This window comes from Notamacropus eugenii, chromosome 2 (assembly GCF_028372415.1).
Source record: "Notamacropus eugenii isolate mMacEug1 chromosome 2, mMacEug1.pri_v2, whole genome shotgun sequence".
NCBI classification, from domain to species: domain Eukaryota; kingdom Metazoa; phylum Chordata; class Mammalia; order Diprotodontia; family Macropodidae; genus Notamacropus; species Notamacropus eugenii.
Genome location: NC_092873.1, coordinates 338,386,434 through 338,414,067, shown reverse-complemented (window position 1 = coordinate 338,414,067; position 27,634 = coordinate 338,386,434). Strand labels below are relative to the sequence as shown.

The window sequence follows — 27,634 nt, the reverse complement described above, 5'->3', positions numbered from 1 at the left end:
CCCACTATTATCATGGGACAAAGCCATGTTTGTTCCATGCTAGTTATAGCTCTGCTCAGGAGCCACGGACCTGGAAACCATGGCTTTTCTTTGCCAAGAGACTGAAGCCAGCCTCAAAGAATTTAATTCAGCTAAAGAAGAAATATATTTTAACTCAGGGTGCTATGGTAGCAAGGGAGAGGGATGGCAAGACCAAGTTCAACCATTCATTTTGGAGTGGTGATCTTTAAGAGACCCCTGCCCTCCTCATAGTGGGGAGAGTAAGGCCATGAAGAAGATCACACAAGCAATCTAGAGAGTTATTGTGGGAGTGACCAGCCATTAATAATCCCTCCTCCCCTCAGGAAAACATGCACCCACTCAATAGATAACAGGATGAAAATTATCACTTCTCTTTTCTTCTTGCCATCTCTAGTATTTTCCTATCCACTCCCTTCAATGCTTTTAATCTGATTCCAACAGGAAAAACCCAAGGAGAGGTAGGGATTCTCTCTCTGCTGCCCCTTTTCCCACCCCAAAGCAGAAACCCCCAAGTAGTTTGGGGAAGATACAGTAGAAGTGACCAACTGTCCATAATTTCCCCTCTTCCCTTTTCCCTAGGGAATAATCCCAAATCCAGTGCCTTGGGTCATGGAGAGATGGTAAGCCTGGATGAAAGCAGCTTCCCAGCCCTGGAACTCAACAATCGCCGTCTCTCAGTCAAGAACTCCTTCTGTCGGAAGAATGGTATCTATACCAGGTAGAGAGTGTTCTATGGGGTGGGCAGGAGGTGGGAAAACTTGTGAGCCCGATATCAGCACCCCTGGGATTCCCAGGTGTGGAAAAGAAAGGATGAGAGCCTGAAAGTAACTAAAGGATTGAGGCCAGTCAGTCCTGAAAAATTTAAATCCGCTTAAGAGACTGGTAGTGGTCAACGAATCAGGGTTCAGGATGGCAGGGGAGACGGCTGCCAAGGCAACGCCTTGCAAGTGAGATTTGTTCAAGCTGGGTTGGTTCCACCTGATCTAGTAGGGTAGTAGGGAAAAAGGAAAGGGGATGTGAGTCCTAATTTTATTTATATATGTATATGTGTATATACATGCACACACACTCATACACATATAAAATCAGGACCCACATCCCCTTTCCTTTGTATGTTGTGTATTTGTATGTGTGGGTGTGTGTATATATACATATATAAAATCTGCATATAATCTGTATGTCTACATATATAATATATATACATATACATATACACACATTTACATTTTGTATACATTTACATACACACATTATATATACATTTGTATAATATACATATATATCATAGTTTTGTACTAATATGTCACATATACATGAGATGAAGTGTGGCATAGTAGATAGAATGCTGGCCTCAGAATTCAAATCCTGATTGACATATACTGGATGTGTGACCCTGAACAAGTCCCTTACCTCTCAGTACCACAGGCAGCTCTCCAAAATTATCCACTGAAGAGCTGGTGACAGTCCCTATGGGGAGAAATGTTTTCCTCTGGAGATCCCTATCCTAATAAAATCACAGGTCTATGTTTTCATAAGCCATAGAGAGCTATTATTTTTTTTGGCTTTTTAAAACTATATCTAATATTTCCATATGCATTAAGGAGTACAAAGCACTTTATGTTTATTACCTCATTCGGTCCTCACAACCCTATGAAGTAGCTTCTATCAGTAATATCAGTATGCAGATGAAGAAACTAAGGTGCATATAAAGGTGTATATAAAGCAGATAGACACAGAAAGTAGGTGTTTAAGGCAAAGCTCAGGTTTTCCTGATCCCATGTCTAACATTCTATTAAGTGACTTCCCAGGATCACACAGACAGTAAGTATCTGAGGCAAGATTAAAACTCGAGTCTTACCCTGATCCCAAGTCTAACGTTCTATCCATTGAGCTTCCCCTGTCTCTTCTTATGCATGAAGATACTGTATAGATGCAAGCTGATTACTCCATGAGTCAGATGTTTAGCATTTTTAGTAGGGACACAGGCCTGGTGACCATCCCTGCCAAAGTGAGAATGAGGGGAGTCATCCCCAGGTCAGGCTTAGGGATCCTGGGTGAGAAAGACTGAAGGTTTTCCCCCTTCACACTTTTCTGTCCTCTTCTCCAGGAGGAAACTAGCACCCTGTGGGGGAAAGCATAAAGCAACATCCCCAAGTCTGGTAGCTTCACCTAGCAGCTTGTGTCTCACCATGACCACCACAAAGAAGTACCTAGAAAGGGGAGGGCGGGGCAGTTATAGCTGGCCACCAACTGCTCTCTATGATGACATCCTTCTTTTCTAAGGGATCCATACCTCAGGATCTTAGGAACCCTGGGTCTTTTGGAAAGTAAGGAAAATTTCATTGAGTGGGGTATGGGATTCTGTTGGAACTGTTCTCCTCTCCCCACCCCACCCCTGTTTCTTTATATAGTCCCAGATATCCTTCCCTGGATCCTCATTTATACCTATGTAATGTAAAAGTATTTACAAATCCCTCCCCTGCAACATTCCCCATACTGGATCAGTCCTGTGATTACTGGGCTGTATCTTGGCCTCTGAGAATTAGAAGATAAAAGACAAGACAATATGGAAAGGCCATGTTCTACGTTTCTCACCCCAGTCTCATTTCCAACTCTGCTCCTTCCCATGGTTGATACTTCTGCTCTGCTGAAGGCCACAGGGCTGATGCAAAGCTGGAATACAGAGGAGTCTGCTGGGGTGCAGTACTGTCACCTTAACTGACTTGGACATTTTATTTTTCTAGGATTTAGGGAAAACAGGGAAGGAAAAGGGGCCAGCATGAGGGGTTCAGTGGCTCCTCCCCAGGATCTGTTTAGCATGCACGTCTCAGGCTCGTCAGGAGAAGGCAGCTCAGAGAGAAAGGGAGTTCAGACTCTCCCAGGCAGGGCTAACAAAGCACTCTCTGTTCCCAGGCTGGAGTGGAAGAAGCGATGTGTGTGTTCAGCAGGGGGAGGAAAAGAGGGAGGGAGAGAAGAGAAGAGAAGCTGTTACAGTCCAGAAAGGCCAAGCTCTCATCCCCAGCCAAACCCCAGGCCTTCCCAAAGAAAGATCTGTTTGAGGCCAGAGCGTCAGGACCCCAGCAGGACTCAGGATGGCCAAATCAGCCCCACTGGGCTGGTTCCCCTGCCCAGCCACCACTGAACAAGGGGACATTTCACAGGGCACCTCACTGTTCCTCCTTTCCCTCCCCACTGCACTCACCAAAATACACAGACCTGGGGCCCTCTCTACACCCACTGTGTACACACAGAATGCTCTCCAGCCATACACATATGCCCCAAGCTGCTTCCAGCTCTCAAATCATAGCTGCCTGTATGAGAAACTGTTGACACTGTGATCTTCCACCCTGGCACTCTGACTTACCCTCAGAACAGCAGCAGGTCACCAGCTCGTTTTCAATTACCTCCTTCGAGATGAATGGGGCTTACTCAGATTGTGTGGAAGGAGCTGAGGTGGAAAGGAGGTGGGGACATCTTTGATGCCAGATCATTCCTTAGAAGCAGTACCAGTCATTCACCCTGCTGCAGAGACAGCTTTGAGTCAAAATCACCCTCTTAGAAAAGTTGACTTTCTGGGTGTGAGGATCAGAAAGAGTTGAACTCTACCCATCGGGTTTAGCAAATTCACAGAACATCAGACCTCATGGGCAGGAGATCCAGCTCCATTCTTTGAAAGCACAGGTTTCCCCAAAGGTCCCAGGCACAGCAGTAATGTTCATGTTGGGGGGTAGGGAAGGGGAGTGGGGATGCAGGCCCCCATCTTCTGCAGTGATTGCAAACTCACTTCTAAGTTACTCAAGTAAGCACCATCCTTATCCCTGACATGTCTCATACATAGCCCCTTATTCCTCCGCAAGCTAAAAGCCAGTGGTTCCTCTGAACTGTGTGCATCCTGATGGCCCAGAAGTCAGACTCCCCCACCTCACTCAGGAAGATGGAAGAGATTTAGATTACCTCTTAGAACAGGCCAAAATGGAAATGTTAAGAATCCTTCTGCTAACTTCTCCCCACAGTGAATGAGACCTCATAGCCTCCTTCTTTCCCCCTCCCATTATCCTGCCTTCCCATTTCTTTCCAGGTCACCTCCAAGGCCCAGCCCAGGTAGTCTGCACTACTCAGATGAGGATGTCACCAAGTACAACGACCTGATCCCTGCAGAAAGCAGCAGCCTGACAGAGAAGCCCTCTGAAATCTCAGACTCTCAGGTGAGGAGAAGGGTCCAGCTGAGATCTAGGCTCCATACCCTGGGCCTGGAAAGGAAGATAGAGACATAATGCAGTATTGCCATAGGAATAGGGACTGTATACATGAGCAACCCCTGTAAGACTTGGGAGCCATGAAGATGAAGGGTCTTCCAAGCATCCAACCCACAGGCATAGAATCCAGTTGGTGGCAGCCCCCTACCAATGCCCAGCTCCTGATGAAAGAACAAGAGAATGTGTGTTAACATGGAATTCTAAGGCTCTGTCCGAACATGCAAAGTTCATATTAGTACAATGCCCTAAACTTGAAGGGGTTCCCTATTTGCTGAAGATGAATTGCTCCGAATGTTAGCTGTCACTAATGAACTAGGCAGGGAGGTAGTATCTCCCTGCTAATTAGGATTCTTTAGTTATATAGTTCACATCTGCTTGGAGAAAGGAACTAAGGCAATGGAGAGCAAACCAGAATCAGAAAGGGAGCCAGACGGTACTATCCACATAGATAAGGGTTTAGATAGATAGAAAGCTCTATATAAGGATCCACACAGACTGTACTCTCTGCATAGATAGAAATATATGCAAATATAAATTTAAATATATAATGTTATATATTATATATAAATTTATCTATGGCTATATCTATGTAGATAATACAGTGTATGTGAGAAAGTGCATGTGTACATATTTGTTACAAATATGTACATGTGTATATATGTATATGTATATACACACACATATATATATAGACATATATTTGTGTGTGTATGTAGAGTAGCTGGATGGCACAGTGGATAGATTACAGGGCCTGGAGTCAGGAATACTCATCTTCCTGAGTTCAAATCTGGCCTCAGACACATACTAGCTATATAGCCCTGAACAAGTCACTTCACCCTGTTTGCCTCAGTTTCCTCATCTGTAAAATGAGCTGGAGAAAGAAATGGCAAACCACTCCAGTACCTCTTCCAAAAAAGACCTAAATGGGGTCACAAAGAATCAAACATGACTGAAACGACTGAACAATGATGTATGTATATATGCATGTATACAAACATATACGTGTGTGTACATATGTATGTAACTGTGTGTACATATACACACACACACACACGAGAAAAGATTCTACCAAAAGAGGAAATCAAGAAAAGCTTTATGTACAAGATGGCCCAAGCTTCAGCTTGAAGAAAATTAAGGATTCCAAGAGATAGATGTGAGGAGAAAGAATGTTCCAAGCATGGGGGACAGTCAGGTACCTAACAGACAGGAGATGGACTATTATGCAACTAAAAGTAAAATTTGGTTTCTAATGAAGTGAAAAATGATTGTTAAAGGCCTTTCAAAATTACTGAGAAGTATAGAATTTTAGAATCAAATTGAATCCATTCAACAAGCATTTATTAGGTACCTACTATATACTAGGCTCTGTGATAAGTTCTAGGGGTACAAAAGAAGGCAAAAGACAAGTCCCTGTTCTCAAGACCTCCCAATCTAATGGAAGAGACAACATACACAGGACCATGAACAAACAAGACATATCCAGGAGAGAATGGAGGTAGCCCAGAGGGAAGGCTCTAGTGTTATGGGGGACTGGAAAAGGCTTCTTGCAACAGGCAGTACTTAAGTAAGGTGTAGGGAACCTGCAGCCTCAAGGCCATGTGAAGCCAAGCCAGGTGTAGGGAACCTGCGGCCTCAAGGCCATGTGAAGCCAGGAGGGAGTGATGAAGGAAGAGGGGAACATAGGGGACAGCCGGAGATGGGTGTACCCAGAGATGGGAGATGGGGTGTCCTATGAGAAGAACAGCTGGGAGAGATTTTAAAGAACCCCTATTTACAATCCCTTGTTTTTTTACTAATAAGAAAATTGAGATTCAGGGAGGTTAGGTGACTTGCCCAATATCACACAAGTAATTAGTGGCAGAAATGAGACAGGATTTCAGGCCTCTTTCCTGACTTCTAGGTCAGTTTTTATCATACTAATTCCCTAAGTATTAAGTGAACCTTCTTTTATAGGGCTTAAACTCCCATATTGACTAACTAGTCTGGAACACTTTGTCTCAAGCACAGATCATCAAATGCCACTCTAACCCTTCAGAAACTCAGTGCCTTCCACTTTTCTTACCCACTGCCCAGTGATTGAGCCAGGCAGACACTGGGGAAAGACCTGTGAAAGCCCTCTCCCTACCTTGCCTAAAGAGAGGAAGGGAAGGCAACTGTACCAGAGATTACGAAGAGGACAGAGGAAAAGAGGGAGGAAGGGAATGAAAAGGGTCATGTATCCTATTTTGTTTCTACCCAGCTCCCTGGAAAGGCCAGTCTTTGTATATTAAAGGAGTACAATTCATGGTGACTGACAAAGAAGGAAGGAAGGAAGGAAGGAAGGAAGGAAGGAAGGAAGGAAGGAAGGAAGGAAGGAAGGAAGGAAGGAGAGAAGGAGAAAAGAAAGAAGAGAGGGAGGAAATAAGGAAAGAAGGAAGGAAAAGAGAAAATGAGGAAAGAAGGAAGGATTTGTATAGCATTTATTATGTACCAGGCACTGTGCTTTGTAAGTATCATCTCATTGAAGCCTAACAGCCCTAGGAGATAAACGCTATTATGATCCCTGTTTTATGAGGAAACTGAGGCAAACAGTGTTAAGTGACTTGCCCAGGACCACACAGCTAGTACGTGTCTCAGGCCAGATTTGAACTCGAGTTTTCCTGACTCTGAGTCCAGCGCTCTATCCACTACACCACCTGGCCAACTTCAAATCCATGAGGCTGCAGGCACTTGAAATATGCTACTCCTTTGGTTGCAGAGTCCACCGCCCATGCTGGGTGTAACTCTAAGATCTTGCAACTTAGAACCAAAAGCAACCTTAGAGGTTTTCATTCAACAAATAAGGAGATTGACATCCAGAAAGAAGGAATGACTTATTTGCAGTCACAAAAGATTTGAAGCAGATCTTCTGGCTTCAAATCTAGGACCCTTTCTACTGTGACATGCCAAAGATATAAACAGCAAAAATCTAACCCCCAGGTCCAAAGCTGCCCCTGAAAGAAGCAATCAATTTAGACTGAGTTTGCATAGGGAGTTAGAAAGGAAATGGAAGTGATATTAATCAAAGTAACTTAGAATGAGTCCCTGTCTAGTCCCTGTCTGTATCCTAACTCAGACTCAGTGTGATCCCACTAGTTAGCATGACCCCAGAGCACCCAGGCAGCTTCATATATCAGAGAGATTACTGTGCCTGTCCAGCAAAGTCTCAATTAGTACATATTATGAGTCTTCCGAAGCAGCTACATGTAATTTGCACTATTTGAAGTGATGATTATGTAAAATATGGTAATTGGTACAAAATAGCACAAAATCCAAGGGAAATATACAAGGTAAATTCTAATAATGGGCCCACTTCAGGGGAATCACACAAATCAGGACCTAGTTATAATCCCTGTTAGCAGGGATGCAGAGACTGATGGATCACTTGAGCTCAGTTCTCAGCTTCATTAGTCTGAACCAATCCAGTGTTCATGCTAAGTCCAACACCAATGTGGCAAAATCCCTTGGAGGTAGGGGTAGCCTCACTGCCCAAAGAGGAGAGAGCCAGCCCAGCTCAGGAGTGAAAGGGTCAAGGCTCCCTTGACGATAAGTGTCAGGATTGATTGAATTTCCAGCCTGGGCAAGATAGGGACATCCAGGATCAAAATTTTAAAAAAAAAAGTTTATTATTTTTAAAATCAGTAGACTGAGGTCTTGTTTTCATTTCTAACATTTTATAGCTACGTGATTAATCTTAGATTCAGTTTCCTCTTCTGAAAACTGAGAGTGGAAATAACATACCACATAAGTCACAAGGTCATTTTGAGAAAGTGCTTTGTAAACCTCAAAGTTCTATTTAAAAAATAGGAGGAATAATAATACATAGCAATTACATAGCCCTTTAAGGTTTGTAAGGCATTGTGCCTATGTTATTGTGCCTTATTTCATTCAGTCCTCAAAACCCCAAATAAGGAAACTGAGGCTGAAGGAGGTTAAAGGGACTTGCCCAAGTTGAATGGGCTGCCCCTGGCAAGAATGGGTTGTACCTAGTCACTAGAAATCTTAAAGCAAAAGCCTAATGACTGCTTGTCAGGAATAATATTGTAGGGAAGAATCTTATCCATGGCTAGATGTCTTCTGAAGTCCATCCCGCTCTGATATTCTGTGAGCCTAAGGATGAGAGGGAGAAAAAAAATAAACATTTATAGAATGCCTACTGTGTGCCAGGAATAGTCCTAAGCATTCTGTGATCCTAAAGAGAATAAGCATTTATACATAAATGTAATTATAGTGCCTACTATGTGCTAGGCACAATGCTAAGGATTCTCTGATGCTAAGTTTTAGAGGGAGGAAAGGGAAGAAGCTTTTATATCATGCCTGCTACATGCTAAGTGCTTTGTAAATATCTCATTTGATCCTCACAACTCTGTGAGGCAGTTGTTGTTATTAGACTTATTTTACAGTTGAAGAAACTGAGGCAAAAATGATTTGCCCAGGCTCACGCAGCCAGTAGTTGTCTCAGGCCACATTCGAACCCAGGTCTTCCTGACTCCAAGCCCAGTACTCCACCTTCTGTGCCAACTGCCTCAAAAGACAGTTATTGTCAGTGGTAGGATTGGAATGCCAGTCTCATCTGGCCCTAAATCCAGGGCTCTTGAAGCCTCATTTTACAGTTAAGGAAATTCTACAAAGGAAGAAGTCTTAAGAATTGAAGTAAAGTCAGTAAGTGAATCAAACAAGTGCTCTAACTCCAAGTCTAGATAATGTGCTGCATTGATTCCTTGTTATGAGCTTGGTTTGTCTCCTTTTCCGTTCATCAAGATCCTTGATAACATTTTTATGTAACTTTGAGAAGCTTTAGCGCCACTTGAGAATTAATCCATAACAGGTTGAATAACTGGTCTTCAGCACTTAATTGCTTCCGGCAAATTTGGGAGGACTTCACCAAAGGAGTACCAAGACCTGTTTTACTGAGTCTTGAGGGGGGTGTGTGATCATTTTGTGTGAATATCCTCTGTTGAATTATGAAGGTCAGTCAGTGGGACAGGAAGTCTCCTCTCACTTATAAAAACAACAAACCTCATGTTAAGCAGCAGCTGAGTGTACAACATTGCATGAGGTACTGAGTGAGGTGCAAAGATCAAATGATACCTAATCTCAGTCCCCAGAACATAATGATATATAATAAGTGCATTAAGGAGATACAAAACAATGTACATAAAGAGAGGACGTTACCAACCAATGGACTCAGGGAAACTTTCATGGGAGTTAAGCTCCCACATTTCATTTGAATTGAGCTTTTAAAATGGGTAGAGATTAGGAGCAGCTATATGGCACAGTGGATAGAGCACTGGCCCCGGAGTCAGGAGGATCTGAATTAAAATCCAGCCTCAGACATGTGTTGGCTGTGTAAGCCTGGGCAAGTCACTTACTCCTCCTCCCCTCCAAAAAAGCAGGGGGTAGGAATTATGGAGGCAAATTGTGGGGGTAAAGGGTGTTCCAGGCACAGAAGACATCATGACCAAAGGCAGGAAAGCAAGAGAGTCCGGTGCATATTCAGAAGGGTCAAAGTTGTCCAGATTTGTAGATTGGGCTGAATGAAAAGTAACATGAAACAAGACTAGAAGGATAGGGTGGAGGGCCTTGAATCTCAGACAAACAAGCAATAGAGAGCCATGGATTTTTTGCAAAAGACTGACAGTTCCAGATCCACAAGTAGGGAAGGTTCCTATGATACTATTAGAAAAGATGGATTGAGAACCAGTTTGAGTCCAAAGGACAGTGATGGTGAAGGAACTAGAGACCAAATCACATGGGGAATCTGTAGAGGAAATGGGGATGTTTACCTGTGCAAGCAAGGACCTTTAGAGGGTACAATAGCCACCTTCATCATAGCTATTCCAAACCTTCTCTCATCTCATTAAGCTTCCCATGCCAACCCTTTCGACTGAGATTTCACTTCATGCTTAACTGAAAAAAAAATTGATGCCATTTGCTGAGAACTCCTTGTCTTCTTCCTCATCTCACATCCCACAAACATCATACCCCAATGTCTGGTCCTTCATCTCAGCCTCTAATGATGAGGAAACCCAGCTGCTTGCCAAGGCCAACAACTCTCTTGATCTCATCACCTCCTGTCCTTTCTACTATCATCATTCTCTCTCTCTCTCTCTCTCTCTCTCTCTCTCTCTCTCTCTCTCTCTCTCTCTCTCCCTCTCTCCCCCCCTCCCCCCTCCCCCCTTTTCTCCCTCCCTCCTTTCCCTCTCCCCCCTTTCCTCCCTCCCTCCTTTCCCCCCTCCCTTCCTCTCCCCTCCTTTTCCCCCCCTCTTCCTCTCCCCCCCCCTCTCCTTTCTCTGTCTCTCTCTTCTCCCATCTACTGGTTCCTTCCCTGCCGAAGTGTCCCTATCCATTAAATACATTAGATACAACTGTTTATACTATCACCCTCTGTCTCTCCTTTTTTCACCTAAACTCCTTGAAAAAGCCATCCATGTCACTGCTTCCACTTCTTCTCCTCTTACTGTCTTCTAAACCCTCTTCAATTTGTCTTCTAACCTTTATCACTCATTTTGAAACTCTTCTCTCCAAAGTTACTAAGAATCTCTTAAAGGCCAAATCTAATGACCTCTTCTCAGTCTTTTTTTTTTGAGGCAATCTGAGTTAAGTGACTTACCCAGGGTCACACAGCTAGTAAATGTCTGAGGTCTAATTTGAACTCAGGTCCTTCTGACTCCAGGGACAGTGCTCTATCCACTGTGCCATCTACCTATTCCTAGTTCTCTGAAGGCTTTGGGACTATGTCACCTTTTCCTTGATACTCTCCCTCATCTCTGAGTTTTCCTGATACTGCTTTCTCTTTGGTCTCCTACTACCCAGTCTAGCCACTCCTTCTCAGGTTTAATTATTATTAATCCAGGTCACACCTACTAACTGGTATCCCCTAAAGCTCTGTCCTGGACTCTCTTCTCTTTTTTCCTTTTGTGTGTGTTTCTCCTTCTTTGCTGAAGAAGACCATGCCATCAGAGAAATAATGACACGACTTGCACTTGACTTTGTTTTAAGTGAGGGAGGGTTGTGCAGGTCACCAGCCTCACTTCTCCTCCAGAGCCATCTGAATCCAGTGACTAGATATTCATCAGGATGACTGGAGATGACCCAGGATGAGCCAATTGGGGTTAAGTGACTTGCCCAAGGTCACACAGCTAGTGAGTGTCTGAGGCTACATTTGAACTCAGGTCTTGCTGACTTCAGGCCCAGAGCTCTATCCACTGAGCCACCTAGCTGCTTTAAAAAGGTGGGGGGGGTAGAATAAGAAGGGGGAAAAATAAGGATGAACAGAACCCATAGAGTCAGTCTCTCTCTCTCTCCCTCTCCCTCTCCCTCTCCCTCTCCCTCTCCCTCCTACATTCTAGTCTTATATCACCTGTGGCTTACTGTAAATTCCAAACTGTGTATGTACCATAAGTATCCCAAACTCAGCATGTCCAAAATAAAATCTGTTTTATTTCCTCAAAAATCTATTCTTCTTCCAAACTGCCCTGTTACTGTCAAGTAAACCACTATCTTTCCAGTAACCCAGATTTGCAATCTAACAGTGTCATCTTTTTTTAATTTAATATTTTCCCCCAATTCCATGTATAAACAATTTTAATGTTCTCTTCTCTTATCTCTTTTAATCTTTTTTTCCAAATTTTTAGTTCCATATTCTTTCCCTTTCTTCCTTCCCCACCTCATTGAGAAGGCAAGCAATTTTATATAGGTTATATATGTGTAGTCATGAAAAACATATGTCCATGTAAGGCATTCTGTGAAAGAAAATACAGACCCAAAAAAAAAAACCCACCAAGAAAAAGAAAAGAAAAGAAAAAGTTTACTTCAGTCTGCATTTACCAGTTCTTTCTCTGGAGATGGACAACACATTTCATCATAGGTCCTTCAGAATTGTCTTGGGTTGTTGTATTTCTGAGATACAATGTTGCTTTTATCATATACAATGTTCTGCTGGTTCTGCTCATTTCACTTTGCATCACTTCATGTAAGCCTTTCCAGGTTTTTCAGAGAGCATCCTGCTCATCATTTCTTATAGTACAGTAGCATTCCATCACAGTCATATATAGCTTCTGACAATGTCATCTTCAACTCACTGTCAGTCACCTCATGTATTCAGTTAGTTGCCAAACCCTAGAATTTCTTTTTCCACAGCTTCTCTCACATATGTCCCTTTCTTTCACACAACTACCACCTTTGTCCAGGTCCTCAACATCTGTCAGCTAGACTCTTGCAATAGTCTTGTAATCAGACTCCCTACTCTAAGACTCGTCCTACTCCAACCTATATTCCACATAGCTATCAAATCAGTTTTCTTAAAGTATCAGCCTAACTGTATCACTCCACTCCTTACTCAGTAAACCCCAATGGCTCCCTGCTATGCCTAGTTATGCCTAAACTCGAGAAGCAACGAGGTGGCATGGTGAACAGAGCACTGGGCCAAGAGTCAGGAAGACCTGAGTTCAAATATTGCTTCAGATAACTTACTAGCTGTGTGACACTGGTAAGACAATTGACCTCTGTTTCAGTTTCCTCATCTGCAAAATGGGGATTAAAATAGTGCATATCTCCTAGCGTTGTTATTAAGATCAAATTTTATATATGTGCATGTGTGCACATGTGTGCGTGTAGAGGCATGTATGTATACACATATGCATGCATGCACACGTGAATATAAGGCATGTATACATATACATGTATGTAAACACATGCACTATCCAGTGTGTGCAAGCATATACCTGTCTAGATGTATGTAATATGTGTAAATATAAATACATATCCATGTATGTAGGATATATACACATGTGTGTACATATGCATATTGTATGAATATATACACATACTCCTCTGGTTGACATTTAAAGCCCTTCACAACTAGGCCTCTTACTACTTTTCCAGTCTTTTTATTCATTACTCTCCATCATGAAGGATACAGAGCCCAATCATATTTACCTGTTCCTCATATATAGTCTTTCATCTCTTACCTCCATGCCTATGTCCTGGATGACTCCCAGACCTGGAATTTTCTTCCTCCTAATCTTTCAGAATCCCTGGCTTCCTTTAAGGCTCAGCTCAGATACATATCTCCTCACTTCTTTGCAGATATAACATTGGATTGTTTAAGTTTATTGGTTTTGTAGACCTTTGTTTTTCCTTTTCCTCATTTTAAAAAAATTATTTGTTTTTAAGGAATAGCTTTTTGGAGTAGAGAGAGGGAGAAGGATGCAGGGGGAAATCTAGGAGATAAGAAGTAAGATCGCAGTAAAACAAAAAATTTATTTTTTAAAAAGACTAAACTCAACCACCACCTCCTGCAGAAGGGCTTTCTCAGTCCCCTCAAATGTTACAACCTTCCTTTCCAAGGCTACCTTTCTTCCATCTACTGTATATGTCTCTTGTATGTACCAATTTATGTACATGTGGTTTTCTCTATCAGAATGTTAGATCCTTAAGGATAATGACAGTTCTTGTTTTTTCTTTGTACACCTAGTGCTTAGCACAGTACCTACCATGCAATAAAAGATTATATTATTTTAATATTCATAATTAATATCTGAATATTAATCAAATGTATAATGATTATTATATCATTATAAATGCTTTATAAGTTAATTGATTAATTCCTGTATTTGAGGGACTGTCTTATAGAAAAGAAAAAAGGTTTGTTCTTCTTGGTCTAGCAGAACAGAAATTAGAAGTGATGGGTGGAAAGTTGCAGAGAGGCAGATTTAGACTTGATATAATGGTGGAGAGGGGGGAGGTGAGGGGGGAGGGGGAGAATGTACTAATAGTCAGTGCCATCCAGCATTGAGTTGGAATGAGCTGACTTGGGAGGTAGTGTTTTTCCATTTACAGGAGGTCTTTAAGTGGAAGCTGGCTGACCACTTATGCATATGGAAGAGGAGATTCCAACCCCCAACTTGAACTAGATGACCTCCAAAGTCCCTGCCAAGATTCTGTGAAAGTGGAAGGCCTATTTACTGGGCTTTTCCAATAAGCCAGGCAGGTGATAACAGAATCACAGGACCATAGATTGACTTCCAACAGACCTTAGAGGTCACCTACTTCAACCCCTGCATTTCCCAGATGAAGAAAGGTCAGGTGACTTGCCAAAAGTCATACAATTACTAAGAGGCAAAGCTGGGATTTGAACCCTGGCCTCCTAATTCCAAACCTTTCTGCTGTGCCCTGTGATCTACAGTGTAGTGGGCAGTGGTTGAAACTAGGGGAATGAATGAGATAGCCATGAGAAAAAGTATACAAAGAGGAAAGTATGCTAAGTACACTGTTGTCTGAGCTCCTATGCCTTTTTGAAAGCGGCTGCATTGGCAGAAGCTATTCCCATGCCCACAGACCATACTCTTTTGGAAATTATCTACCTTTTGGGTGAATCTTTATTTTATTAAGTTGATTGGAATTGCTTAGGATTTAGCCAGGGGAACAACTCAAATCCACCGAGGAGAGTCAATTGTTAAATTCTCATTGTAGGCATTTACACATCAGAAATCAGCAAATGCTACAGATTAGGGCTTGGTTTATTGTTTTGTTGAATGTCTAGAATTGAGGAAGTGATAGGGGAAAATGTAAGTAACATATATGAAACTTAAATGTGTGTCATATGCACTTTCCCCCTAGAAAGCTGATTGTTAAACATTTATCAGCACATTCCCGGATGTAGCTGTTCTCCAAATCTTTGTACTCATGGATATATGTGTGTATGTGTATGTGTATATCTAGACACACACATATATACATATACACATATACGTTTGTATGTGGGTGTGGGTGTGGGTGTATATATATATACATATATATATGTATGTATGTATGTATATATTTCAGCCGCTGACAAATCAAGCAACTCCAAATCCCATTCCTCAGAGAGAAAAGGGGGACAGGGGGACACTACAATGGTCTCCATTTACCCCAGGCTCTAGGGAGTCATTGGACAGGAAATGTCAAAAGCTCTCTTTCAAAGAGGATTAATATCAGCACTGGCCCTAAAGTGTGGGTTGTGTGGTTATTTTGTTAGGTTTTATTTTATAAAAGGAGAATGTGGTCAGGTGGAAGCTGCTGATCAGTCTGGACTGACTCCAAGTCAAGGATAGGTCAGCAAGATGGCTGATGTTTACCAGCTGGTGAGTGAGATAGCTGAAGTTGGAGGCATGATTATAAAGTCATGCAACTGCTTTTTAAATGAACCAACCGTTTATGAACAAATGAAGAAGACTGTGAGCACTTACTACTGGTCAAGCACTGTGCAAAGCATAAGGGCTACAAACATACAAAGGCAATCTCTGCTCATTCTACTGGAGAAGACTATGAAATAAAAGGGTGGAAGAGGTATTTTAAAGAAAAATATAGGATTAGGGGTGGGGGTGGAGCCATGAAGGAGTAGACAGACTAACACATCCCATCTAGGAACCTTAAAAGTATGGATATGAGTGTAGTTCATGGTTCCAAACTTGCTGGGTAGGAAGAGGAGCAAGTGAAAGAAAAAGAAATTAGTGTGGGTTGGAGAGGGGAGAGAGTGGGAGGATAAGGAATTAGATAGATCGTGGTATCTGGTACTTTTCTGAAATAATGGTCAAGGAGAGGCAGTTACCAGTCCGGACAAGGGAGCCCTCAGTTCCATCATCTGAAAAATGGGACAGCAATGGTAACAACACTTACCCCACAGATTTGTTAGACTCATGTGAAATAGTGATGTAAAGCCTTTCACCAAGTTTTAAGTGCCATAGGAATGAATGCCTGTTATTTTCCAGTCACTTTAGAATAATGTGTTATCATCATCATTATTAGACCCCTCTTTGGAAATTCTGACTTTCAGAGGCAGTTGTGAGTCATATGACAAAATCATTAATTGATCTATAGCCCCACCTCATTTTTTTTTAATTACGATTGGTTCACATTTCTGCAGATAGCATTTCAGCTTTATAAAGCATTTTACATATATGGGGGGCATCCCAAAAATTGAAGTGCAATTTTAAGCTTCCCTAAACTATTAAAAATTAAGACTCCAGTAAGACTTTAGGGATACCTTACGTACCTTCAAAACAAACCTTTGAAGGAGGTGCCCTTATTATTCTCATTTTGCCAGTGAAGGAACTGATGTCAAAGTGGTACTGCCCATTTATTCCCTTATTTGCCACGCTTGACTCCAATGGATTATTGGCAATTTCTGAAAACTGAATCCACCTTCAAAGAGGAAAAGATTTGTCTCCCCAGGGATGTTCCAAAAAAATGTATCATGGGCCCCAGAGTTAGTTATCAAAGAGATCCTTCAAACATGTCTCCAGTAACGATGGCACCATTAGAATGAATGACCAACCTCCCGGTGGGAGCGACACTAGTTTTTCTTAACAAATATGCTAGAATTTGTATATTTTCTGAAGGAAGTGTTACCACATGCAACCTTCTTTACTTAGTAGTTCTACCTATAATGTTCCCAAGCCAGCAGTGGCTATGCAGCATTTTTCAGAGTGGAAAGGTGGCTGCATCCTCATCTGTTACATTGTCATAGGGTTGCCCTGTTCCGCCTTAGCTTGATTTTACAAATATAAATCAATAAACATGTATTAAGCATCTGCTTTGTCTCAGGTACTATACTAAGCACTGGGGATAAAAAAAAAAAAGAGGCAAAAGATAGTCCCTGTCCTTAAGAAGCTCTTAATCTAGTAGGGGAGTCAACACACAAACAAATAAAGACCAGCAAGCTATGTACAGGATAAATAGGAAATAAGTAACAGAGAGGAGGCACTAGAATTAAGAGGGTTTTAGAAAGGCTTCCTGTAAAGGTGGATACTAGAGAGGAAAGGGGTGACAGCACGTTGAATACCATAGTCCTGTGCCCACAGTCTGCTTTGAATCAGGGTGACGCCCACCTCCCCAAGGTCTTTCAGTCTGATTTCACCCACCCACATCCCTGCCCCCCCCCCTTCCCTTAGGAAAGTTTCTCTCTCTGATAGAGAAAAGCCTCAAAACAAGACGCCCTTTGCTTCCCGTTCATTTTGTGGTGACTTTCCCCCCCGTGGCCCGCGTGGCTCCCCTTCCCTCAGCTCGGAGTCGGTGCCACCGGCCCCAGGAGCCCCTCTCTTGCCAAACTCTCCTCTCCTCGATGATGGAGTGGCTTTGAGGAGTTCTAAGAGTCGAGGGAGCTGAAAGCCGTCGCTCGATTGCCGCGCGGTGGAGCGGAGGGGCTGCCCATGAATGGTTTCCATTGTGTGCAGTTACAGGAAAGCTGAATTCAATTACGGGGAGCAAAGGGGGGAGCTGAAAGCCCCAGAAAGAACATTCAAAGCCTTGGAGCCCCTGCTTCCCCCCGCCCCTTCTCTCCTTCCTCCTCCTCACCCTCCACCTCCAGCCTGAAAAGAAACAGATGTTGTAAGAGACAAAGCCCACTCCCCTCTCTCCCCCCGCCTCTCCCCTCCCACCTCCCACCTCCCGCAGGCGGCAGCCGCCGTTATCGCCGGGCTCTTCCCTTGGGCTTGGGGGGGCCCCGGGCAGCCACTTTAACCTGACCCGGCCCGGGCCAGAGACTGGGAAAAGGGGTGGTGTCGGTTTGCTGGGGTGGAAGCCAATGCAGGTTAGATAAAGATAATCCCCTTTCCTTTTTTTTTTTTGTTCATTTCTCAGCCCCTCCGCCTATTCACGAGCAGGGGCCCCTCCCCCCATTCATGCACAGGGATTCCCCCCAACCCCATTTCTACCAGGAACAGAAAAAGCCCTGTCCCGAATTCCAAGCCAACGGATGGGTGCGCGATGGGGGATGTAACCTCCCAGGAGGGAATGTGCCAGATGCTCAAGAGGGAAGCAGAGAAAAGGCCACCCCACCCCACCCTCTACCAAGCTACAACCATTCCTGCGGCTCCAAGCCTCTATGGTTTCGTGCAAATAAGAGGGGGAAAGGGGAGGGGTTTTCCTTTGCCCACCCCAGCTGCTCACCGGCTTTCTTCTTGCACAGAGACATAAATATTGCCCCCCACCCCCTGCCACTTAACTACGCTTTCGCTAAACCTCCTTATTGCCCCCTTCAGAGACTTGGGCAAGTATTACCCCAAATGCCCGTATTGTCTCTCCCTCGTCCCAGAATGAGACCAGTACCCAGGAGCCTGGTGCTTCACTGTCCTGTCCCCGAGATCTGCCCAGTTCTGATTCTGCCCCATGTCAATCAATCATTCGACAAGCATTTATTAAATGCTTAATATGTTCCAGGCATAACTAAGCCCTAGGGTTACAAAAAAAGAAGAAAAAATCCCAGTCCCTGTGCCAAGGGGATGCATTCTAGTAGGGGAGACAACTTATTTAAGATTAGATACGGGATAGATTGAAGGTAACCCTTTAAGGGGAAGCTGGGTGGTACAATGGATGGTGTTCTTGGGCCTGAAGACAGGAAGACGAGTTCAAATCACTAGTTGTGTGATCCTGGGCAAGTCCTTATCTGTAAAATGAGCTGGAGAAAGACATGACCAACCACTCCAGTATATTTGCCAAGAAAACCCCAAATGGGGTCACAAAGAATGGAATAACATCAAAACCTAAAGGGTTGTAGGAAAGCTTCTAGAGCAGAGGTATTCCTAAAATGATGACTGGAATGATCGGATGCTTTTGACCATCCAAAAAGTGAGCTTAGCCCCAGAACAACCCCAGCTTCCCTGGGATTTCTCCAGAGACCAAGATGATGCTATAGTGAAAAGAAAATGAAGTTTGAGGTCAGAGGGTCTGAGTTTAAATGCTGTTTATCACTGTTTGATTTTTGTCACTTTGTCTCTCTTGCATCTATTTTCTCAGCTCTAAAATGAGTGAATGAGTGAAATAATCTTCTACTGAGTGTTTACTGTGTACCAAGCACAATGTTAAATGCGGCATGTAACTAGGAAAATTAAGACAGCTCCCACTTCTCAAAGAGCTTATGCTCTGTCATGGCTTCTTAAACTTTTTCCACCCAAGACCCCTTTTCAGTTTTCATCAGCATTCACTGGGCATTGCATGGTCTAAGGGCATTCACAGTGAAAAGTGTGCATGCTGTATATGTTCAGAACCAAGGGGGCAAGTGCTGCCAGAAACACCTCAGATAAATTATGCGTTGATTTTGAATTAATTTTTGGTCATTACACATTCAGAAATCTTTTACTGTTGCTAGCCCACAATTTAAGAAGTGCTTCATCCTAACAGAAGGACAGGAAAGTACAACATCAGAAAGATCCCAGCAGTGGTGGTAACAAGGGTTCACAAATTCTTAGGTTGTATAAGTAGGTCAGATAACCTTGGGAGAGTGAAGAGCCTACAGGTCAAGCAAATGGTCAAGCCTGGAGGACCTTAGCAACAGTGGCAAATGCAGATGGTAAGACTTGGTCATCCTCCATCTCATCAGAAGGAAGGAGTTAGCCCTGTGAGCCACTAAGGAGCTCAGGCAGAGGGGGAGGTAAGGGGAAAGGATAGGTTCCCTGGGTGCTGGGGAGTCTTGCTTCCTCCTGGATTTCACCATGGGTTTTGAGACAACCTGGGGCAGAAGGAAAGAAAGAGCTTTTGGTACCCATGGTGGTGGTGGTGAGGGATTTAGACTAGATCAGGGGTTCTTAACCTTTGTTTTTTTATGTCATGGAACCCTTTGGCAATCTGGTAAAGTCTGTGCATACTGCCTCAGATAATGGTTTGTGTGTTTGGGGGGGAAGAGGGTATGAGGCAATAGGGTCAAGTGACTTGCCCAAGGTTACACAGCTAGTAAATATGAGATCAAATTTGAACTCAGGTCCCCACTCCGAGGCTGATGCCTCACTCCTAGGCTGGTGCCCTATCCACTGCACCACCTCAGCCCCTCAGATAATGTTTTTAAATCCATCAAATAAAATACAAATGATTACAAAGGAAGGATACTCTCTAGGATCTATTTAGACTAAGCATGGCTCCTTTGAGGACTAACCCTCAGGCAACGATAGTCCAGCTAAATTTCCTTGAGCAGTGTTATGTTCCAAATAATAGTTGAAAATGATCTCCCCCATCCCAGCCCCTTCTCTTAATTAAAGTCCCTACCCACATCCCTGCTCTAGAGCTTAAATGGAACCCTTAGTACAAGCAATTGTAGCACGGCACGTCCCTTCCCCCACCCTCCCATTTTGGTGAGAATGACTTTGCTCTAGGATCAGTCCCACCCAGGTGCCCACCCCTCCTTCAGCCAGCACTCTAACTTCCACACTTTTTTGTGGGGGAGGGGCAGTGAATGGGTCTCTCCTCCATCCCCTATTGTTCCTATGTCCCACTTTGTTCCTCTCTAGGTTAGTAGCTAGGCCAATGAAATGAAAAGAGCTGGTTTGTATTGTGTAGGATTCTGTCACAGAGAGAACAAGAGGCAGAACCAGACAGGAGGCTGCTCTGGGCAGGCACAACCAGCTACCTGGCAAGCTGGGCTTCTGGGCTGGGGGGGTTGGGGGGTGGGTAGGGCTGCAGGAGGTTTCCGTGGGGTGAGGCAGGGGAGTAGCATATTCTGACACATCTCTCCAACCCATCTTTCAGGGGATCCAGAGGCACCTAGGCCATAGAGTAGAAGAGTCTCATGGGAGCAGAGAGATAGGTCAGCTTAGTGGGCAAAACCTTGTGACTAAAAGTCCAGATTCAGCCGATAATAGAATTATGGGTCTAGAGCTGGAAAGGACCTCTGAAGCCATCGAGTCTAATGCCTTTATTTTACAGTTTTGAGACCCAGACACATTCATTGCCTTGCCCAAGGACATACAGGCTGCAGATGGGGATTCAAATACAGGTGTTCTGTTCCCAAATATAAAGTTCTTTCCATCATACTATATCATCTCTCTACTGGCCCTCAACCCCTATGCATCAGTGTTCCCATCTGTAACATGGGAGTAGTTACCATGACCCAGTCCTTATACTGAAATTTTATAAAGTGCTTTTAATTCTAGGGGGAAAGTTGAGTATTGTCCCCTTGAGTTCTGCTCATACAATATAATATATGGCATAGATATAGTCATTTCTTATATGGCAAAGTCTCCATGAAAGGCTACGTAAAATAATGTAGCATATTAAAAAATCAGAGGTTGACTAGCAATCCCTTTCTTCATCAAGAACTCTTTCATCTCGCATCTCTCAGCATTGCCTTCTCCCCACCCAATTACCTCCTTCATTCCCATCTCTGAGGAGGAGGTCCTTCTGCTTACCAATAACACCTTGGTGTTGTTGAGTTACTTCTGTGTTCAACTCTTCGTGACCCCATTTTAGGGTTTTCACCATTTCCTCCTCTAGCTCATTTACAAATGAGGCCAGATTTGAATGCATGAACATGAATCTGATTTCTTTTTTCTTTTGGAGGCAATCAGGGTTAAGTGACTTGCCCAAGATCACACAGCTAGTAAATGTCTAAGGCAGTATCTAAATGCATGAAGATAAATCTTATTTTTTTTTCTTTTGGAGGCAATCAGGTTTAAGTGACTTGCCCTGGGTCATAGAGCTAATAAGTACCTGAGGTCCGATTTGAACTCAGATCTCCCTGATTCCAGGACCAGTGCTGTATCCACTCTGCCACTTACTTCCCTACTCATTCTCTCTCTAATCTTCAGTCTCTTCCCTTCTACTTGCTCTTTTCTGGCTGCCTACAGACATTCCCTGGTCTCCCTATCCTAGGGGAAAAAGGGGGAGGGGGGAGCCTTTCACTAGATCCTCCCATGCCTACCAGCTATCATCCTACATCTTCTTTTCCCTGCTAAATTCCTTGAAAAATTATGTCTGCTCAGTGACTCCACACTCCTTGTCTCACTCTCTTCTAAACCTTCTATATTCTAACTTCCAGCCTCAACATTCAGTTGAAATTACTGCCTCAAAGAAAGTCACCAGTGATCTATTTCTTCAATCTAATGGCCTTTTCTTTTGTTTGCTCTTGGAAGCATCTGCCACTACTGACCACCTGCCCCTTCTGGGTACTCCCTCCTCCCTGGGTTTTTGTGACTGCTCTCTCTTGGTTCTCCTCCTACCCATTAGCCCTCTCATCTATCTCTTTTGCTGACTCGTCATCCATGTCATGCCCACTAATGTCTTTCCCACCCCCTATTTAGTGACCTCATCTGCTCCCATGGGTTCAATTATTATCTCTATATAGATAATTCTATACAGATGATGATGGGCTGATAGGTGGTGCAGTCGAGAGAGCACTGGGCTTGGAAACAAGAAGACTCATCTTCATGAGTTCAAATCTGGCCTCAGACACTTACTAGCCTTGTGACCCCTTGGCAAGTCACTTAATCCCCATTTGCCTCAGTTTCCTCATCTGTAAAATGAGCTGGAGAAGGAAATGGTAAACTATTCCAGTATCTCTGTCAAGAAAACCCCAAAATGGGGTCAGAAATAGTCTGAAACTACTGATCAACAACAACAACAAAAAAATCATGTTCTCATCACTTGGACTATCGTAATAGCCTTCTGATTGGTCCCTCTGTCTCAAGAGTCTCTCTCCTCTAAAACATCCACTACTCAGCTACCAAACATACCACCCTCTACTCACTAAACTAGTGACTCCCTATGTTTGCCACTTAAAGCTCTTGACAACTTGGCACCTTCTTCCCTTTCTAATCTTCTTACCGTCTTACTACCCTTGCCCTCCTCCCCCTCCATGCATGCACTCTCTGATCCAATCATACTAGCTTATTTGCTATTACCCAGACTCTTCACTCCAAATGGTCTCCCTTCTAAACTTTGACTCAAAGAATCCTCAGCTTCCCTCAGGAGTCAGTTCAAGGGCCACCTTCTCTAGGAGGCCTTTCCTGCCCCACCCCTACCCCCAACTGCCAGTGCTATCCTCTCCGTATTTATTATAATAACTAATTTTTATATAGTACTTACCATGTAGCAGGCACTCTACAATTATTTCATTTGATCCTCACAACAACTTTGAGAGGCAAGTGCTATTATTATCCCCATTTTACAGATGAGGAAACTGAGGCAAACAAAGATGAAGTGACTTACACAGGGTAACACAGCTAGTAAGTGTCTGAACCTGGATTTGAACTCAGGTCTTTGTGAGCTGGAGACAGAAATGGCAAACCACTCTAGTATCTTTGCCAAGAAAATACCAAATGAGGTCATGAAGAGTTGGACAGGACTGAAACAAATGGACAAATGATTACCTCCTAACTGCAGACCTAGCAGTCTGTCTTGCATGTTCTGATTTATATAGACTCTCTCCCCCATTACAACATAAGCTCCCTGAGGGCAGAAGCTAGTTTTGCTTTTTTTTTGTATACCCAGCATTCAGCACAGTGTCTGGTATGCTGCAAGCACTTCATAAATGCTTATTGATTGGTTCCAGAGATTGTCTTCCTCTCTCTTGTCTCATTGGGCCTCAGAGCATTGCCATGAAGTGGAGAAACTGGGAGATTTATTGCTATTCTACTGCTGCTGAGCATAAGGCCCCAAGGTCAGGGACTGGCTGGATCAGGATCATACAGTGAGCCATTAGCTGAATCAGAGCTAGAACCCAGGTTTTCTGCCCCCCCCCCCCCATCCCCAGTTTTGTAGGCCAAAGGACCTCACTCTGTTCTGCACAGGGTAATGTCTGACCGACTTACTGTCTTAGCCACTAATATCCCCTTAACCCTTTGTCCCTTCAGGGAAGCGACAGCGAGTATGAGGTAGACCAGAACCACCAAAAGGCCCACTCATTTGTCAACCATTACATCAGTGACCCCACCTACTACAACTCGTGGAGACGGCAACAAAAGGGCATCTCCCGGGCCCAAGCCTACAGCTACACAGAGAGCGACTCAGGGGAGCCGGAGCAGTCCACCATCGCTAACAACAGCAGCACCCAGCAGGGCAGCCTCTTCCGGCCCAAAGCTAGTCGGACTCCAACGCCTCAGAACCCTGCCAATCCCCCCAGCCAGCAGAGCACGCTCTACCGGCCCCCTAGTAGCCTAGCTCCTGGCTCCCGGGCCCCTATAGCTGGATTCTCATCATTTGTTTGATGTTGGAAAGGAAAGAAAAAAATGGTACAAGATAAATCCTCCTCCTCACCCCACTCCACCCCTTTCCCTTTCCTAAAACAAAACAAAACTCAGAGTTGAGTTGACTTTTCACCTCCCAACTTTATTTTTCCAGAGATTCCAGGGGCTAGCAAAATCTAATCCTGAAAGGGAAGAGAGAAAGGGAAAAAAAAAAAAACCAAGCAGATGTGTTATGTGCCTGTGGAAGACAATCAGTCCTAGATAAGGTTTCTAGACCTTTGCCATTTTGAGGGTTGCACAGAGATGGAGAGCCGAGCCCAGTGTCCACAGGGTGGCAAAGTTCAGTCCAGACCTCTACGGAGAAGGGGAGAGAAATGAGAAAACCAAGAAGCAATTAGTTGGGACATAGTCCTTCTCTGCTGCGGAACACAGGATGACTGTCCCTGGCCTTGATCTTCCTGTTCCATTTTCACTATGGCACTTGGGGTATGGTGTTGGGATATGTCGATACCAGTACCCACACCAACATTTGCTGCCTTTATCCACCAAAATGGGAAACCTTCAAGCCAAAGCCCCACCCTTCTCCATTTCCTGTTACCCAGGGTGGCCTTGCTAATTCCTCAAGGGTGGGTAAGGGTGGAATGGAAATGGATAAAAGAGGGAAGGGGGTTAGAGACCATGGTCGGTTAGCTTGATCCCCTTAGGGTCTGGGAATCTAGAAAGTGTGAGGACTCAGAGTGATCCCTAGGCAGAAGATATTGGGCTGTATATCCAAAGCCTTAAGTGCGTTGTCAAAGCCAACTCTGGCATAGACCCCTATTCCTCCCTGTACTTGCCCATGCTCCTCTCTTCCCTGGATGGGACTCTGGCTCAACCCCCAACTAGTTTTTGTTGTTATTGTTTATTTTTGTAATGAGAAACAAATGAACCTCAGGAGGTCTGCCCAGCTAGCTCTTTTTACCTATTGTTGTTAAGCAAGCAAGTGGGGGGTTGGGTGAGAGGACCTGGCAGCTAAGTCCTATAATTACTTTACTTGAATTCTGTGTCTTGAGTGCAGGCTTAGGGAACCAGGATGCATCACCGCTGGAGAGGCATGGTTCATGCTGATGGACAATGGCAGCTTGTTGAGATTAAGGATGAAGCTTTGATTCATCAGCTTTCCTTCCTGGTGTTTGCCCTAGCCCTTTAAAAAAAGAAGAGGAGGAGGAAGGGAAGGTTCCTGGGAGAACTGTTCTGGAGAAGCGAGAAACCAAAATATAGAAATTGTTCCCTGGAGCTGGAAACTGGGTGGGGTCCTCACCTGGGCAAACACCAGGCTTCTCCCTCCTCATCCTTATAGTCTCCTTCCATGTGGAAGGAGCACCCTTATCACAGCACAGAGCAGGAAGCAGGGAGAAAGAGAGGCTGGGCTTGGTACTCTAAAGAGTAGTCAAAGCCTCTTGTTTTGTAGGACAGAAATCATTTAATTTCTTTTATTAACATAGCAAAATAATTACACATGCACATGGCGTCTCATTTTTCTGTGTCATACACATACATGCATGCCACACACACAAACACGTGTGTGCACATGCATTCACATGCATACATTCATGCATTCAGTGCCTGCCTAGGAGTGAGGCCTGAGGAAGCTATGTTAATTCCCTATCTCCTTCTCCCAGTGGGCAGAAAAAAAGGGCAGAAGGAATGGTCAGATCTGTATACAGAGACAGAGTTACGGCAGGGAGAGATTAGGTCATTCCCAACAAGGGTACACACTATTTGCACATTCCCTATTTACCCCATTTACAAAGAGCCAAAGACCTCTCTAGAGGGGGAAAAAAATACCTTTGAGATAAATAGGAGAATCTGGCCACAGGGTGTGGGAAGTCCCCTGGAATCAGCCGCAAAAAGGGCAGCCAAGAGGATGTCCTAGGAAACAAGAATAGTCGACAAGGGGAAAAAATCCTTTTCCGAAAAACTACCCACTTGGAAGAATGTCTCTCTCTTTTTTTGGGGGGGGGGGGGCTTCTTGGATATTCTTACCAGTTTGTCATGCAGTGGGTCTGTAGAGCAATAGAAAGAGGGAAACTTTTCTGTCCCTGGCCTTGATCTCCCTGCTCCATTTTCATCGTGGCACTTGGGGTACAGTGTTGGAACATGTCCATACCAGTGTCCACAGCAACATTTGCTGCCTTTATCCACCAAGATGGGAATCCTTCAAACCAAATCCTATCCCAAAAGAGGTACCCAGAGCACCCAGAGTCTAGGGAAGGGTAGGTAGACATCCTCACAGCAGCTATCAAGGTCTGGGATTCCAATCTCACTTCTTTATAGAGGGAGAGGTGAGAAGTCAGTCTGCCTCTGGAAAGCTGAATAGAAAAGGGAGCCAGTGGATACCTGGTGATCAGTGGCTAGTGAGATGATTTGGGAATGACCAGGTCTTTTAGAAAAACCCATCAGAATATTAGAAGGTATGAAACTGGATTAGCACAATTACGTTCTGGACCCACAGTATCAGAAGCCCTGAAGGGGACAGGGAGAGAGAATCTAAGCCCTACCCCATCCCAAGAAATGAACAAGAGACAAGCCCTGGAGAATATGCAGAAAGTCCTGCGATGTCATTGTGATTGCAGATGAGTTCAAATAGTCTGCCTTTCCCATACTGACCATCGCTCTAGCAATGACAACTGATTTCCATAAGTGGCCAGAGCCTGGTAACAGAAGAATTAACCATTGTTTTTTAGGACCAACTTAGATTCTGGCCAAAATGTGAAGGTAATGCTCATGGGGACCAGGGGAACAACTTAACTCTCTGGTTGTATGTTTGCCAAGTGTCAAACTAGCTGGCAGAAGATGGTTCTAAGATGGTTGTAAGAGAAAGAACTTCCCAAAAGAAAAGATGTGGTAGAATGGAAAATCCCCACCCTTGGGGACAGACTAGGATAAAGACCCACAAAGCAGAGATCATGGGGGGTTTGTTGTTGTTTTAAATCTGGGTCTTAAGCTTAGTAAAGACCCCCTTTGGCCTTGAGAAAGAAAGAACAGAAATAGCTTGCATGGGATTCAGGACTCAGAATACCCTTCCCCCACTCATATCAAGCATCCCACCATCTCCATAGCAACACATCTGCCACCGTCCCCATTTGATCATTCTGCTTTTTCTTCTCTCTCTCATTAAAAAGAAAAGGAAAGGGGAAAAAATAACCCTCTCTTTTTCCTAACCTACAGTGTTTTGGGTCTTTTAAAGAAGTTTCCAGTTAATGTTAGAGAATGATTAAAACTCCATTCCAATTAGAAAATTGTGAACTTTTTAAATATAAAAATATATTATGCACATAATATATAACATATGTATGTATATATACACATATGTATTGTATACAGCCAATTTTTTTTAATGTGCACACACTTTAAAAAAAATCA

General features: G+C 43.8%; 1 protein-coding gene across 2 annotated transcripts in view; it reads left to right on the top strand.

Annotated features, from left to right (window-relative positions):
• Positions 1-25,687, top strand: part of SDK2 (sidekick cell adhesion molecule 2) — a 434,613-nt gene extending 408,926 nt beyond the window's left edge. For both annotated transcript variants that reach the window (XM_072645578.1, XM_072645577.1), the window contains 3 exons: positions 601-739; positions 4,100-4,226; positions 23,897-25,687. In XM_072645578.1, coding sequence (XP_072501679.1) covers positions 601-739; positions 4,100-4,226; positions 23,897-24,250 — 620 coding nt within the window. In that variant the 3' untranslated portion in view covers positions 24,251-25,687. The remainder of the gene's footprint in view (positions 1-600; positions 740-4,099; positions 4,227-23,896) is intronic.
• Positions 25,688-27,634: the final 1,947 nt, after the last annotated feature.